Source organism: Calidris pugnax, unplaced genomic scaffold, assembly GCF_001431845.1.
Source record: "Calidris pugnax isolate Ruff unplaced genomic scaffold, ASM143184v1 scaffold20, whole genome shotgun sequence".
Taxonomy (NCBI): Eukaryota; Metazoa; Chordata; class Aves; order Charadriiformes; family Scolopacidae; genus Calidris; species Calidris pugnax.
Window position 1 is genome coordinate 33926272 of NW_015094510.1, and position 16522 is coordinate 33942793.

Sequence of the window (16522 nt, forward strand, 5' to 3'; positions counted from 1 at the left end):
CTCTAACACAGTTTTTCAACCCATCTGGTCATAACCCTCAGAAAAGTCCCCGTGCCTCTGTTGTGCAGAGGTAGTGCTGTTCTTTCCTGTAGTCGTTCTGCTGTGTATTCTTAATGATTCAAAAATAATCAACAAAGTCCATTTACTTGCTTGATTTATGTTGTATTGCATTTTCAGTAGGATACATAGCACATAAATATTCTCAAAGTACACTTGAAATAGCCATAAATGACAGCTGGAAGTCTCTCCAAAGTAGTAGAGTGTTTGCAGTCTATGGGGGGATTTGTCACATAAGCACAGCTACTGTTTTAGGGTCCTTCTATTTGAGCTTTGAGGAGACAGAAGCATCTTAGCAGCAGAATGCTGGAAAAAATGTGCTCTTTTTCCTGGTGTAAGAAATGTTGCATTTAGAAAAGCAACCAATGTACCAACGAAAAATTATCCTAAATAAGCATACATGTCCTGATTCTGAACGTATTTGTGTCAGTTCTGCAGCCTCTGTTGATGTCAGCTGGACAGAATTAGACCTCTGTTTTCTTTTCTATTTTTTCTGAGTGGAAAGATCTTCTGTATCTGCTTTTTTCTTTTTGTTTCAGAGTGTTTTTACGCCATCATTGTGGTAATGATAGGTCTGATGCACCTGCCATAGTGGCACTGGCCTTTGTTCATTGACTTTTACGGCGACAGCCATGAAAGAGGAAAGGGATGGAGTGGGAGGGCAGTTCAGGGGAAGGAATAGGTGAACATGGTCTGAGACCACCAAAAGGCATTTGAAAGGAGAAAATAATTGGTTATGGAAGTGTGTGTGTGTGTTTTGCTTTTGATTTACAAAGCAAATAATTCCAGCACATAAAAGGGGGCCTACAGGAGAGATGGGGAGGGACTCTTTATCAGGGAGTGTAGCGATAGGATGAGGGGTAATGGTTTTACACTGAAAGACGGAAGATTTAGATGAGATATTAAGAAGAAAATCTTTGCTCTGAGGTTGGTGAGACGCTAGCAGAGGTTGCCCAGAGAAGCTGTGGATGCCCCATCCCTGGAAGTGTTCGACGCGAGGCTGGATGGAGCTTTGAGCAACCTGCTCTAGTGGGAGGTGTCCCTGCCCATGGCAGGGCAGTTGGAACTTGATGATCTTTAAGGTCCCTTCCAACTCTAACCATTCTATGATTCTGTGCAAAAAAATAATCAAGTATGTAAAAACAATCTTGTCGCTAAGCCTCTGCAGAAAGGCTGACTTCCCTCGTGTGGTTGCCTGAGACAGCAGAAAGGAGCCAGCTCTGACCGAAAAGCTGTCTCTGGTAACTCAACTAACAAGACTTGTCCTACAAGCTTTGCCTGTTTTAATGAAGTTCATGCAATTTTTAGATCTGACCTGGCTCATCTCCTGCTGCCTCTCTGCACTGAGTAAGTTTGGACCTCTCTGCAAAGTACAGATTATGATTACTTGGGATGTCTGGGATGCTCCCTGAAACAAAAGCTCTTGAAACCAGAAACAGTTTAGAGAGGAGATTTTGCTGTATTTGACACCAGGTGCTAGATGGAAATCCACAAATCCAGCACACCTTAACGAGGACATGCATCCATTATTTATACACAAAAGATTCTCATTATTGTGCCTACCTAATACGTAACTCCACCTAGGCTTACCTATTCATTAGGATGACCAAACAGCCTTTTTGCACGTGTGTATTAAATTTTGCAGTGTTTGCAAAACACTTCTGTGCAGGCCTGAGCTCCTCGGTGGTCGTTTGGGTAAGGATACCCTTCCTCAATGTTTTCCTTTTAAGGTATTGAGTCATCTCAGGAGAGTAAAAGTTTACTGTAAGTTTGCCAACTTTGTTGAGGATGATAAGGATGTTCCTTGAAGTAGCCAGAGCTCTGTCCTAATTGGTGTAGGAGCAGATACTCTGACATATGAGAGAACCTTCAAATGATTAACTACTTCTTCTTATCCCAACCTTATCACTATTGGCTCGGTGACTAACTATTTTCTCACACAGTAAGAAGCTGAGTAATTAACTGTTTTCTCACACAGTGAGGAGGTTAGTAGGAAGCAAACAACATTTTAGTTAGCATATGGTTATAAACAAAGCAGAGGCCTGCCTTTGGTAACGAGGAGGCACTGCTGCACTGACCGCAGAGAAGCACTGGAGATGGGATTTGCCCTGCCAAATCGGCGTTGGAGTTCCTCACCCCAGTTCTCAGCCTTCGGTGGGAAGAAAGGCATTCATCCTAAAGGCAGCCCTCCTAGGTCTCCTGCTTGCCACTGGCTGTAGAGAGCGCCTGGGTTGACTAGCGCAGATGTAGATCACCAATTTTAGATGAAATGGATATTTCTGCAGTTTATTGACTACCCTGCCTGCAGAGCGGCAGGAGTGCTGATTCAGGAGGGCATTTAATCCTGTGCCAGTCCTTGAAAGGCATACATTTAAAAAAAAGAGTGCGGAGGGAGGAATCACAGAATCACAGAATGATATGGGATTGGAAGGGACCTCTGGAGATCATCTAGTCCAACCCCCCTGATAAAGCAGGGCCACCTAGAGCAGGTTGCACAGGAACATCTCCAGGCAGGTTTTGAATGTCTCCAGAGAAGGAGACTCCACCACCTCCTTGGGCAGCCTGTTCCAGGGCTCTGCCACCCTCAAAGTGAAGATGTTACTCTTCATGTTTAGATGGAAATTCTCATGTCTAAGTTTGTGCCTATTTCATCTTGTCCTGTCACTGGGCATCACTGAAAAAAGACTGGAAAAAAGACTGAAAGTTTAGATATGTTAACTACAAGCAGAATATTTCTAGATACTCCACATTTTAATGGACTGTCAGACAGATACTTTCCAATTAAACCCTTCACTTGGCTGTTGAGTTTCAAATCCATATTTTACTCGTAATATGAAAAGCTACATATTTTTAAAATCTGCTGATTCTATGTGTATATTCTTGCACATGCACATGTGCAACACACACATTCTTGTCCCCGCGGGGTATATCCCACCAGTGCGTGCTTGTGAGGCAGATGTGTCAAACCTGTGAGTTCAGGGGATGCAGATGCAAAGGGACACTGTGTGTGTGTGTGTCTATAAAATCTTTGTCTGTACAGACAGGTTATGTACGTTTTTGTCAAGGGACCAGTTAAGATACCGGCTTCCTGCTGTAGGAAACACAGAGGAGGGCTGTGAAGCCGGAACAAAAGCAGCTCCCAGCCTGGAGAGCTTGTCTTTTCAATAGATGGGGCAGACGTGTTTTTGGGGAAAAGAATAATGCAGGAACAAGGTGGTCACAATGTCGGGTCAGACATGTCCCACCAGCACTGTGGCTTTATGCACAACAGATCTTTCAAAAATGTGCAAAATGATTTGGAGCGTGTAGGAGGTTACCAAGGAGAGATTAACTCAGAGGGGGAAAAGAAAAATCACAAAAAGGGTACATTTTAATTTTGTCTAAGCCAAAAAAGATTCTTTTTGTTCATTTTGATTGTGATTTGGGATAGCAGAATCTCTGCAGCCTTGGGAAGACACAGCAATTCGGAACACGAGCGTGTAGTCTCCCCTTAAGTTGCATGAAGCCAAAAACATCTGACCTTTGTCTGTGAGTTTGAGGACTCAAATATTTAGGAGAAAGTGGAAGAGAATAACTGGAAAATGGCTAGGAGGGACCACAGGTGCTCTCTTAAAGTGTCTTTGTTACCTGGAGGCTTGTGCAGGTGTCAGTATCCAGGGACACAGGTCCTGTCCCTGGTGAGTCTGGCTGCTCTGCCTCCCTCGCCTTGGGTCTACACCCCTTGAGTTGCTGGTGTTGTCATGCCTCAAACCAGTCCTGGCAAAATGACCCAGGTTATGGAAAAATGACCATTAAAATAGCCACTGAGCTCCCCCTGGGATCTTGACTGACGTAGGTACGGGAGCAATTCCAGCGCTGGCAGGTTGGGTGGGAGGAGGCAATGGAAGGAATTTTTTACTATGAGGGTGGTGAGACACTGGAACAGGTTGCCCAGGGAAGTTGTGGATGCCCCATCCCTGGAAGTGTTCAAGGCCAGGCTGGATGTGGCCTTGAGCAACCTGGTCTGGTGGGAGGTGTCCCTGCCCATGGCAGGGGGGTTGGAACTAGATGATCTTTCAGGTCCCTTCCAACCCAAACCATTCTATGATTCTATGCTGGCTCGGCCTCCACCAGCACAGGACCTGTGTTGTCATCCTGGCTGTGGAGCTCCGCTGGAAGGCAAAGGCCTCTCGGGCAGCACAAGAGGAAAACATACCAGTTGTTGTGTTCACAGGCAAAAGCAAAACCTGGATACAGAGTTTCATGTGCCCTCACAGGTCCTTCTGGAGCAGCGGTCAGTCATGCGCAGACCTCCGAGATGCTGTAGTTGGGTTTTCACAGCCCATTGTCTCTCCGTACCGCCCTGAGCGGGCTGTGGCTGCTGGGGAAGAGCTGGGTGTGCGAGTCGTGCGGGGATATCAGTTGGGAGAGGGATTTGTGGAGTTGCACGCTGCCTGCCGTGTTGGGAGGCGGCGTGAACACGTGGCTGGAGAGGCTTGGCAGAGCTGCAGCATCCTCAATCGCAGTGTGAAGAGGTAAGGGATGAGCCGGGGAGCAGTCTGACCTTCTTAGCAGGATCTAAACCCTCTTTCCCTGACCCCAGACATGCAAGCAAAGGAGGTGATCTCTCTTACTGAGGTCTGGAGGTTGTGTCAACAAGAAAGCATTGGGGTTTTCCTGCCTTGGGTGCTATGGGTGGGACAGCCTGAGAGAGCTCTGCACCTTCAGCCACGGGTGAGTGGGCTGGAGCTCACACAAGGTGGGATCCTGGAGTAAGAGAAGTGGTTGTTAAATGTAGCAAGCGTGGGTTTGTTCTGCCAAGTCGCTGCTTGAGCAGAGAACAAAGGTAGGTGGTGGCATGAAGTCCTCACACCCTCTCTGAGCTGAGGCGGGACTTGTGTTTAGGTGCTGAGGTTCTCCCAAGCTCCGCGTCCCAGAGAGCTGTTTGATCTCGAGGGAGAGCTGCTAACGGGTGGAATGGGTAGATTGTGTTACTCATTAAAGAGAGAAGTAAAAGTTATTCTGGTGTGTAACTAAACTCTTCATTCCCTGGAGATTCAGTTACCATAATGGTTTTTGTGGGGAAAAGATAACAAAGACCTTGTTTGGCTTAGAGGCAAAGCATAGTCTGCCGATTTTTGGTGGCTCTATTTGTGTCTTACAGAAACTCTTAGTGATGTTTGTGACGGATACAGCCGGTGTGTGGCTCTGCATCAGCGTGGTCCTATTCCTAAATAGTGCTGATTCTGCCCAGCTCTGGCTGCCACCTTCATTGCACATGTCAAAGCTCTCTTTTTTCCCCACTGAACAGTTTAAAAACCTGAGGCACTGAAGTGAAACATTTCAGTCCCAGACGTAGATGGTACCAGCCTCAATAGCGTTAGTGCATCAGTAGCCAGCCCTCGCTGTCCTGTAGCCAGGCTGCCGCAGCCGTGTCCCTGGCCTCCCCTGCATCCTTCCTTGCCTCACTGGAGCTCTTAATTTGGTGTTGCAGGATTTGCAGAGGGCTAAATCCGGGCCCAGGAGTGTTATTTTTGGAGTCTTGAATATAGGCTAATGTACAAAAAAAGATTTTTTTTCTGGCAGTTTAGTGAGCCATTTTTGGATTTGAGCGGGGAAGGGGAGGATGGCTGTAAGATGGAGGGGCTTTGCATGTCATTTCCCTAGTCATATACGGGGCAGAGGGTCCGTCTCTGGTGTTATTGACCTCCTAGAGCTCCATGTCCATTGTCCCATCCATTCTTCAGCCTTGATCTGTTTCCAGAACTCCTCTTTCCTTATCCACCCGCTTTTCCTCCCTCCTGCCACCCCCCCTGTCCTTTAGTGCTGTCCCAGATGTCTTCTCCTGTGCCTGCTGCCTGCATCCTCAGCAGCACACAGATTACATTTCCCCGAATCAATTCCAAGGAGCCATCGATGGAGGTCTATTTCAGGAAAATGCCTACCCTTCGTTTCTCAGTTTGTCCCGGGATGGGTTTCAAGTGTTCACATTCCAACTAGGAAGGTTCATCCAAGGTCTAGAGCTGGGCAGGTGCTGCACACCGGGGAAGTGTTTGTCCTGGGCTTCCTGACCACGTCTGTCCCAGCCTCTTGGGACGGGTGACTCTTAACCAGGGGTGATGTGCTTGCACCGACTTTGAAATCCTCCTGAAGGAGGTTGGTGCTGCGTTACCTGAGGTAGGTCCTGTGGCTGAGATCAGCTGGGGGATGGGGAAAATGACGGTTTAGTCCTCAACTCTGTACAACAACCAAAAAAAAAAAAAAAAGAGAGGGGGGGGGGATCCTCCTGAAGGAGGTTGGTGCTGCGTTACCTGAGGTAGGTCCTGTGGCTGAGATCAGCTGGGGGATGGGGAAAATGACGGTTTAGTCCTCAACTCTGTACAACAACCAAAAAAAAAAAAAAAAGAGAGGGGAGGGGAGGCAATGGGGCAGAAGCTGTTGACCTTGAAGTGCTGTGCTTCCAGGAGGCCATCCATCCGCTCCCCTGTGTTGAAGTGAGCACAGGTTTGGATTGCCAATCCTTTCCTCTGACCCTGGGGGCTCCACATTTCAGAGAGTGCGAGTGAGCAGATGGATTTTATTAGTCTTAGAAGAGCCAGTTTTTAAACTGAAAAAGCTTTCAACCTTGTCTTTAGCAGAATGGTGTTGACATGGAGGTCTTTGTCTTTCCTGCTGCTTGTCTCGTCTCTCCCCACCTGCCGTACAGTGTTTAAAACCCACCTGAGCACTGCCCACCTGGTTAGTGGTCGTGGTGGCTGTTTGTCACACCGAATGCTGTCTATGTATCTTACCTCATATTTAGTTTGGCTTAAGATATAGCCCAGTCCTCCAAATGTTTACCGCTGGGCGTGCTCCCGCTGACATCTGCAGGAGAGCAGCGAGTCCAGCTGTTGACCAAAGTGATCCCAGCAGCAGCTGCTGCCGGTTCGGGGTAGGGACCTTCTCAAAGGAGTTGTGATCGTGTGTCCTGAACGCAGGGTGTGTTTTTACTAATGTCGTTCCAAGATAAAAGGCTGCAAAGGCGACTACCACTTAGGGGCTAATGAGCCAGAAGCCTCCATCTCATTTATCCTAATCCAGATGTTATCCTGCTAATTTCAAGGCTGTTGCTCAAGCACAAAAATTGACACACGGGAGTTGAGAGCGGGTCTACATCACAGGCTTTGGGCGGGGAGGCCATCAGTCAGGGCTTTGATGGGATGTGTGATCTTTGGCCAACACAGCTGTGCTGACAAGAAGTCCTCAGCATAGGCTTCTGCTAGTTATACCAGGAAAACCTGGTTTTTACTGGTTGCTGACATGGGGGAGGAGAAACTTTCCTGCAAATTCAGTGCTGCCAGGGTGAGCTCTGTCACTGGTGACCTCCCTGTACCCACCCTGTAGACCCCAGTCCAGCTGCTCTGACAGCCTCCCTGGTCAGAGCTGGCCTAAGTGGGTGCACTTGTGAGGTTCCTTTTAGGAAGCCAGGACTGTGCTTGCTTTTATTATTTTACTTTTTTTTGTTGGAGTCTTTTGAATGCATTTTTTAAAACGTACATCTTGTTCTCAAGAAAGCTTTGATCTTGTTAATCTTTTCATCTATACATCAATCTGTTGTGTGAAAAAGCCGGAACGTGCTTTTGTTGTGGCGTGGGGTTTCTTTGGATTTTGTTTTCATTTTTTTTGCATAGTTTAGAGAATTTTTCTTCCCTGAGGCTCTCCTTTTGGCTTGAACCTACATGAAAGTTGACCACAGACGTGTCAGGTTCTAGAGTGCCACTTTAGGTCATGTCTTTGTATTTTCTTTGCAGGGATTTCCTGATATCAAATTAAAACAATCCTTCCCTCACATTAAGATAAAGAAAACGTTTTTGGGCGAGCCTGCACATCATTTGTGAGCTGACATGAGCTCTCTGTGCCTGTCTTCACCAGGTGGGAATGACGCCAGCTTTAAACTCAAAGTCTTGTGGTTGCTACAGCATGAGGCAGAGCGTGGACCAACTAACCTGCTCTCTGTGTTGTTTGGTCGAGCAGCTGTTGTGCTGCTGTGGTTGTGGTCATTTGGCCGGTTCCAGGCACGGGCAGTCAGATTAAATCCACCTGCATTTGGCCACACAGACTTAGCCTTTGTCTTGGTTATTTATGTACACTCTTCTCCCCGAGGTCTGACCATAGGTTTACACGTGAGGTTATGCTTCCATAGTTACAGCACTGCTTTCCTCAAATGTCCACCTGCTCCTGGTACCAGCTCTTCTCGTGAAAAACTTGTGTAAATGCAATCATATATGTGAAACGTAATGTCCTGTGGTATAACTTTATTCCGAGGGAAAGTGGAGGAGGGGTCATTTGGCAGCCAAAAATAAAATTGAAACTGTAACTCCAATACATGCCTATCAAAATGTAGCCTTTGTAACCAGTCACTACTCTGGAGCCAAATCAGGATTTGTGCAGTTGTTGGACCCTCACTGAAGACAGTGGTGTGACAAGGTGTCCCTTTTAACTATCCTCAGTGTAAACTAAAAATTGCTCTACTTAATAGTTGCTAACATTGTGGTAACAGTTGATCACTTCAGCTGGGAAAGGGACCCATCCCTTTGGTTCTGTGTGTAACGATGTGGACAGAGAGTTTGGCTCATGATGATGGGTTGGGGAGAAGGTTGGGGGGTGAAAGGCACCTGGGGAGGGTGCTGCCGAAGCACACAGCCTGCTTTGCACAGCTTCTCCATCGCAGACATCCTCGCTTTAAATGCTTCTGCTTAGCCCAGTGGTATGTTCAAGGACTGCTCCGAGGTCTTCACGTGCTTTGTGTTGGCCTTTCAGAGGCTGAGACACTAGGCAGTACCTCCAGATCTTTGAATACTTGTTGTCCTTGATATTGTTGACCCATTGCAGGTAAGTGTAAGCTTCTTGGTTTATGAAAACCTAATGAATTTCTTTTTCTACCTTTGTGTTTTGCCTAGGTCCTGAGAGAGGCTAATAAATTGGCTGAGATGGAAGAGCCACCCTTGCTACCGGGAGAAACCATTAAAGACATGGGTATGTCAAGAGGAAATTCCTTATTATTTGCTGACCAAATAGAATATCCATAGAGCAAAATATCTTGGTGGTCATTGACCAGCAACAGCAAATTGCTGATGTTTTGAGAACCATGATTAGGCTGGTTCATTAATTAAGTTATTGTGCATCATGCAATCAAAGGTAACTGTATGACCCTCTTAGCATGGAGTAAATACAAGGTACCTTAGCATGAGTGATGAGGCAGGTTGTACAGCTTGTATTTGCTGCCTCTGGAAAGGACATGGATCGGCTGTTTCAGATTGTGCTTGCTACAGGGAAACTTCTGAAGATGACACAGCATAATTGTGTGTCGAATCTCTGTCACAGGCTGCAGGAGAGAGTACAGTGCTGTTGCAGAGAACTTGCTGTGTTACCGGAATGAGGCTTTTTTCTCTTTTTTTTTTTTTCACCCAGACGTTCTGACATGCATCAGGTTTGCTGATGCACTCCAGTCTGAAAGTTTGAGTAAGCCTCTTGAGTGATTTTCTGCGAAAGATTTTGCATTCACTAGTTTAACAGGTTGCTTTCCTCTTAAAATGCTATGGAAGAGTGCAGCTTCGGTCCTAAGAATAAAACAAACCAAACCATCAAACCTCAGAATACCTCAGCAAAGAAACCCCACCCAACAACAACTACAAAAAAGGCAATCCCCCCCCCCACTCAGTGCTCAATCCTTTACTCTACTCCTTCCATAAGGACTCTGAACTCATACTCCAACCGTGCACTGCAGACTGGCGTTGTCCTTCACTCCCCAGGCATGGTTAGCTCTGACAGCAAGAATATATTTTGGAGGGTTCCTGGAGAATGCAATGGTTTAAGAGATCAGAGTTACCAGTGTTTTATCTGTTGGCAAAGGATGGGATGAGCCACATGAGTCTGTAAGACTGGGTGGCTTCTGGAGTAGGACAGACAGCAGCTGCCTGGTCCAGCAAGAAGTTAAAGGTAGCAAAAAGGAAATCTTTATTATTCATCAGCAATAATTATTTCCTGTTAAAAGCGTCAAGAAAGGCAAATGTAATTCGCTTCGTATTTTACAGGGAAGGGAAGAAAAATTATTTTAGCCAACCCAATAATCCAGGGTAAGATTAGCCCTATAAAAGACAGGAATTCCATAAGCAGGGGAATTAGTAAATCCTGGTTTCCAGTATCTTTCTCCCATATGGATTTTGTTATATCCACCAAAGACTGAGTTTATTAGACTTTCCCCTGGTAGTAGCACTAGTACAACCTCTTTATTATACCTGGCATCCGTTCTCACAGTGAAGCATTTTAATGCCTTGGAGATCCCTGTTTATCAGATAGAGACTGCTGAAATCATACGGCCCTGGTAGGGTTAAGGTCAGACGAGCCATGTGTGGAGCTACATGTGTATGTGTGCAGGGTAATTAAGGAAAATTGTTTCCTTAGGAAACCAAGCTAATAAAATGCAAATGTGAAAGGTAATGTGGCTTACAAGCTGGCAAGGCCAGTGTTTGAGATCGTGCCTGGGATTCTTTACCTGGAAAACGTTTTTCTAGCACCTTTCCTCTTTCCCCAGAAATCCGGTTCCTTTCAGATGTAAATGCACACTTTTCTTATTAGTGGATTTTGTTTTATTCTTTTTTAAACATTTTAAATTACATTTCGAATAATGGGAACCCCAGTGGAAAAACCAGGCAAGCTGCCCTCACCCTTATTATGCTTCATGAGTCTGCTTTCAAGCCTCTGTCAAACTAGTCTTTGAAAAGAAGTGATTAATAATCGGCCAATAATGAAACGCTTGGTTTAATTAGAACTGGCTAGAAGCGTTTTGTGTGTTTAATTGTCCTTCCAACAAACGCACGTAAATTTAAATAAATAATGAAATTACTAGCACGTGTGTATATATCTTTCATTTAGTTAGTTTTTACCAAAAATTCTGTGCTGTGTGTTTTGCCCTGAGTTAGTCACTCCTGGTTTTTTAGAGATCCTTCTCCATACCCATATCTTGAGAGTGAAGACTATGCAGAAACAGAGCTGACGTGAGGATGACATAGTTATATGAGCTGCCAGTGTGCTGGAGTAAGGCAGTCTCTTCTCCCTCCCTCCCTCCCTCCATGCTAAATCTGATGGGATAAAGGTAAAAGAAATTCAGGTCCCCATCCTGAGACCCCAGGAGCCTCACGCCTGTTGTGCATGGTGGCTATCACCTGGTTGGGAGGTGAGCACTCCTCTTGTAAAATGGATCCCGTAGGGCTTGGAGGCTTGAGGTTATTAAGATGGTCCAGGGGGTTCGTTCATGGATCTGGAAGCTCTGGTCAGTGGGTCTCCTTCTGAAAGGATCTCTGTCTTTGAGAAGTGTCATTACTTGTTGGTGATAGTATAAACCACTGCCACAGCACAGCCAGCCAACTGCTTCAGTGGCAGAAAACGTGATGGGTCACTGCTGGGTGATGGGGAGGGAACGACTTAAATGTTGGCAGTTTTAATTGATGTAAAACAGAAGGGCAGTTAGGGGAGGTGTTTGCTGTGGAAAACCAGCAGCACCTCTTGCCTTTTGCTGGAACAAGTGAGAAACTTTTGAGGCCTTTTTAAAAGGGGACTGTTTTGAGTCACCGTCACTCAGGCTCAAAAATAATTGAATTGTTGCAGGGTAACTTGATATCTGACTTCAGGCTTAAAATCACCTGCAGTTGGTGTGGCTGCTTGAAATCACTGTAGCTCCTCTGGCCTTCAGCATGAGGGCCTTCTTCCCGGGGCTGACTCTGCGTGCAAGGGTCTGCTGAAGGACCCAAGCATCCTAGAAGCCATGTGTAGAAGAACTGCCTTCTCCTGTCCTTGGTGGCACAGAGCAGCTTACTGCTGAACTTTAGCTTTTATGCAGATAGTTGTCAGCTTCAAATGTCTACATCCAGGCAGGAATCATCTCCTCTGTTTGTGCATGGTGTTCTCAGCCACTGGCAGTGCATTGCTCAGTAAAGGTACACGGTTTGCAGACAAATACTTTTTTAAAGGGGTAGCAGTTCTGTGCAAACGTAGGGTTCTAGGTGATGGTACTTGCCTGGAGTTCAATTTACACCCAAACTCTTACCTTCTGCACAGAACTGAAACTTGCATGTTAGCTTTAGGCTAGAAGCCCAGATTAAGCTTGTTTTCATTTCATGATCTGAAAAGTAGAGCCCCCAAATATTGTTGCTGTCATAATTTTACTCCCATAAATTAACCATAAAATTAACATATTTTTTTTCTCTTTTTTCAAGCTAAGGATGTTACTTACATCTGCCCCTTCACTGGAGCAATCAGAGGAACCCTTACTGTTACCAATTATAGACTGTATTTTAAAAGCATGGAACGGGTAAGCTTTTGAAACCATCTGCTTTTGTTGGCTGTTCAATCTTTAGACTTAGGTGTTCTTTGAGAGTAATTCTGTGTGAATCAATCACAGCTATATGTTTGGGAATACGGGCATGAGGGAGCAGGAGCTGGGAACTTTTCCCCCTCCCCTTTTTAAACTCACAAATTTCAACTGTCTACAGGACCCTCCTTTTGTCCTAGATGCATCTTTAGGTGTGATCAACAGAGTGGAGAAAATTGGAGGTGCTTCCAGTCGTGGAGAGAATTCATACGGGCTGGAGATCGTGTGCAAGGTAAACTATTATCTGTGTTTTACAGGAGGGGAAGGGGAACAGATATTTTTAAAGGTTTTCTCTGTAGTACTGTAGGAAGTTCTGTGGAACATTTCACTCAGTATGACTTCACACACTTAAAAAACATCTGATTTTAAAAGCAATTTTCAGGATTCTGCAGCTCCGCTTGTTTGAGACGAGATCCAAACCTGTATTCAGGCTTTGTGCTAGGTGATGTCTTATCTTCAAAGAGGAAACCTGGGCCTGCATCCCACCCATGCAGCTCTCGGGGTTGCCCACCAGGCTGTCCCAGGAAGCCTCCAGTCATTGTGGAGTACAGGGTGGCTTTGACTCGCTCGCATTTCAAGAGCAAGAAAGGGGCATGTTTCCTCCTCAGTCATTAGCTGATGGCCGCCTGCTGCTGTGCTTTGTGATGAGGGCAAGTAGCCTTCAGTCCTCCTCGAGACTGTTCTTTCTAGGCAGTATATATTTTATATGTCCCTCTCCCGAGCCCAATCATGGGAAATGCAAACTTCAGTAAAAATTAACAATTCGCCTCCTTGTGTCTACTTACCATAGACCCACAAAGTAGATAAACACACCGTTTCCGGTGCCTATAGAAGAGCTGGGGAGGGACTCTTTGCCAGGAAGGGTAATGATAGGACAAGGGGAAATGGTTTTAAATTGGAAGAAAAAAGATTCAGATTAGATATCAGGAAGACATTTTTTACTATGAGGGTGGTGAGACACTGGAGCAGGTTGCCCAGGGAAGTTGTGGATGCCCCATCCCTGGAAGGGTTCAAGGCCAGGCTGGATGGGGCCTTGAGCAACCTGCTCTGGTGGGAGGTGTCCCTGCCCATGGCAGGGGGGTTGGAACTCGATGATCTTTGAGGTCCCTTCCAACCCAAACCATTCTATGATTCTAAGTTCATACCTCTGCTGCTCAGCAGGGCACAGCTCCTCTGCTTCCCTCTGTGGCCATGAGGGGAGAACTGGATGCTGAACCTTGCAGGTCTTGGGCTGCTTAGAGCTCATCAGAGCCTCCTCAAGGCTGAGAGGATGCCACTTTCTGGACAAGGGCAGATGGAGGAATGAAAGTGAATCCCAAACTGCTCGGGTCACTGCTGTGATTTTGAGGCACTGGGAAGCTAAGCAGGCTCTCGGGCTGTGGGCGTGCTGAGTCAAGAGCAGTGGATATAATCTGTACCAAATCATCCAGCTGCTCCCTTGTCCTTTGCAGTCACGATCCTCCCTGGCTAACGTGGAGGTGCTTGTGCTGCCAGGCTAATTTGTTCCCTGTTTTGATCTGGATTCCTAGTGCTCAGCCATTTTGCCTGTGTGCTAATTAGCACACAGAGTTGGGTTTGGAGCGAACTGCATTGCTTCCCTGGGTGGGAAACACAAGCACAAACTAATCACAATAGGTGTCTTAGCCCTATAGAGTCCATATATGTATATGCCAGCGTGCTTGGCCCAGGATATGCCGAGCAGTTTTTTGCAATACAGAGTAGTACAGATGCAGCTTATGCATCCTGAAATGTTCTCTCTGACACCCAGTTGCCTAATCTCAGTCCTGTGAGACAGTTAAGCCTTTAGCTGGTTATCTCATTCTCTGACTTGCTGTAACATCTTCCTGTGCTTGAACTTGGTAGTTCATTTCCTGCTGGTGGCTTTTAGACTGGTTAGTAAAGGTTATTGAGTTGTAGGCTTGGCTGGAAAATCTTGGCATCTTAGAGATGCATTATTTATTGAATTTGATGTTGTAGATGAGTATGGAGAGGAGGTCGTGGGTTACTGCTCTTTGTGAAAACTGTGCTGCTGTGCAAAGTAGAGGAGTTGTCAGTTCCAGTCATCCTCTCTCCTGCTCTGAGAGATGAAAACTTTTAAAAAGAGGTGGCTTTAGTTGCTTTGCTACAAGTGCAACAGTGTTCAAAGTACAGTGCTAAAGCAGTACTAGAAAGAGCATCACGATGTTGCCCGATTTTAGGATGTTGATTTTCAGAGTTTCTTTGGATGGCCATCTTCCTGTGCTTGAACTTGATAGTTCATTTCCTGCTGGTGGCTTTTACAGAATCACAGAATCTTAGTGGTTGGAAGGGACCTCTGAGATCATCGAGTCCAACCACAAAAAAAAAAAAAAAAAAAACAAACCAAAAAAACCCCCAAAAAACGATGAGTATGGAGAGGAGGTCGTGGGTTACTGCTCTTTGTGAAAACTGTGCTGCTGTGCAAAGTAGAGGAGTTGTCAGTTCCAGTCATCCTCTCTCCTGCTCTGAGAGATGAAAACTTTTAAAAAGAGGTGGCTTTAGTTGCTTTGCTACAAGTGCAACAGTGTTCAAAGTACAGTGCTAAAGCAGTACTAGAAAGAGCATCACGATGACCAAACTGGCTGGGCTTGGGCTCCCTACGTGCAGTAGCTGTGCAGGGGTACTTTGTGAGGCAGTCACTCCCAGCTGTCTTCAGGCACAGCTCAGCCTGAGAGCCTGGTAGGAGCTGGAAGGTCTGTCTCACAGAGTCCTGCTGGTCAGAGACAGCTTGTGCCTGAGCGGGGTTTTCCTTGAATTTCAGCAGGTAGAAGACTTCATGTAGAGGCAAGATGTCACCATTCAGGCATGTGTGTGCACTCCCTCTGCTCCTCTGCAGTTGTGGCAGGCTTTGCTGGAGGCTGCAGATGACCAGTGAACCAGAACAAGAGCTGCAATGCAACAGTGTTCACAGTACAGTACTAAAGCAGTACTAGAAAGAGCATCACGATGTTGCCCGATTTTAGGATGTTGATTTTCAGAGTTTCTTTGGATGGTGAAGTGGTTTGGAAATCTGCAATTTGATTTCCTTTTTTTTCCCCCAGGATATCCGAAACTTGCGATTTGCTCATAAGCCTGAAGGGAGAACTAGACGATCCATATTTGAGAACCTAATGAAATATGCTTTTCCGGCCTGATTTTAGACTGTTGATTTTCAGAATTTCTTTGGATGGTGAAGTGGTTTGGAAATCTGCAATTTGATTTCCTTTTTTTTCCCCCAGGATATCCGAAACTTGCGATTTGCTCATAAGCCTGAAGGGAGAACTAGACGATCCATATTTGAGAACCTAATGAAATATGCTTTTCCAGTTTCAAATAATCTGGTAAGTATTTTCTTTTCAGTTATTACCAAAAGACACAGAGTTGACAGTAAGCCGTTTTGTTTATTCCCATCTACCTGGTACAATATTCACGTTACTGGTTAGTAAAGGTTACTGAGTTGTAGGCTTGTCTGGAAAATCTTGGCATCTTAGAGATGCTTTATTTATTGAATTTGATGTTGTAGATGAGTATGGAAAGGAGGTCGTGGGTTACTGCTCTTTGTGGAAACTGTGCCACTGTGCAAAGTAGAGGAGTTGTCAGTTTCAGTCATCCTCTCTCCTGCTCTGAGAGATGAAAACTTTTAAAACATCTTCCTGTGCTTGAACTTGGTAGTTCATTTCCTGCTGGTGGCTTTTAGACTGGTTAGTAAAGGTTATTGAGTTGTAGGCTTGGCTGGAAAATCTTGGCATCTTAGAGATGCATTATTTATTGAATTTGATGTTGTAGATGAGTATGGAGAGGAGGTCGTGGGTTACTGCTCTTTGTGAAAACTGTGCTGCTGTGCAAAGTAGAGGAGTTGTCAGTTCCAGTCATCCTCTCTCCTGCTCTGAGAGATGAAAACTTTTAAAAAGAGGTGGCTTTAGTTGCTTTGCTACAAGTGCAACAGTGTTCAAAGTACAGTGCTAAAGCAGTACTAGAAAGAGCATCACGATGTTGCCCGATTTTAGGATGTTGATTTTCAGAGTTTCTTTGGATGGTGAAGTGGTTTGGAAATCTACAATTTTATTTCCTTTTTTTTTT

At 45.6% G+C, this 16522-nt stretch overlaps 1 protein-coding gene across 3 annotated transcripts in view; it reads left to right on the forward strand.

The window, feature by feature from the left end:
• The window catches only part of MTMR2 (myotubularin related protein 2), a 59989-nt gene that overhangs the window by 20097 nt on the left and 23370 nt on the right, over positions 1-16522 (forward strand). The window contains exons 2-5 of one of the 3 annotated variants that reach the window (XM_014966096.1): positions 8976-9051; positions 12291-12385; positions 12567-12677; positions 15682-15783. In XM_014966096.1, the coding sequence (XP_014821582.1) occupies positions 9006-9051; positions 12291-12385; positions 12567-12677; positions 15682-15783 (354 nt within the window). In that variant the 5' untranslated portion in view covers positions 8976-9005. Of the gene's footprint in view, positions 1-7826; positions 7948-8975; positions 9052-12290; positions 12386-12566; positions 12678-15681; positions 15784-16522 lie in introns of all 3 variants that reach the window. The other 2 variants (XM_014966095.1, XM_014966094.1) reach the window with 2 other exon arrangements.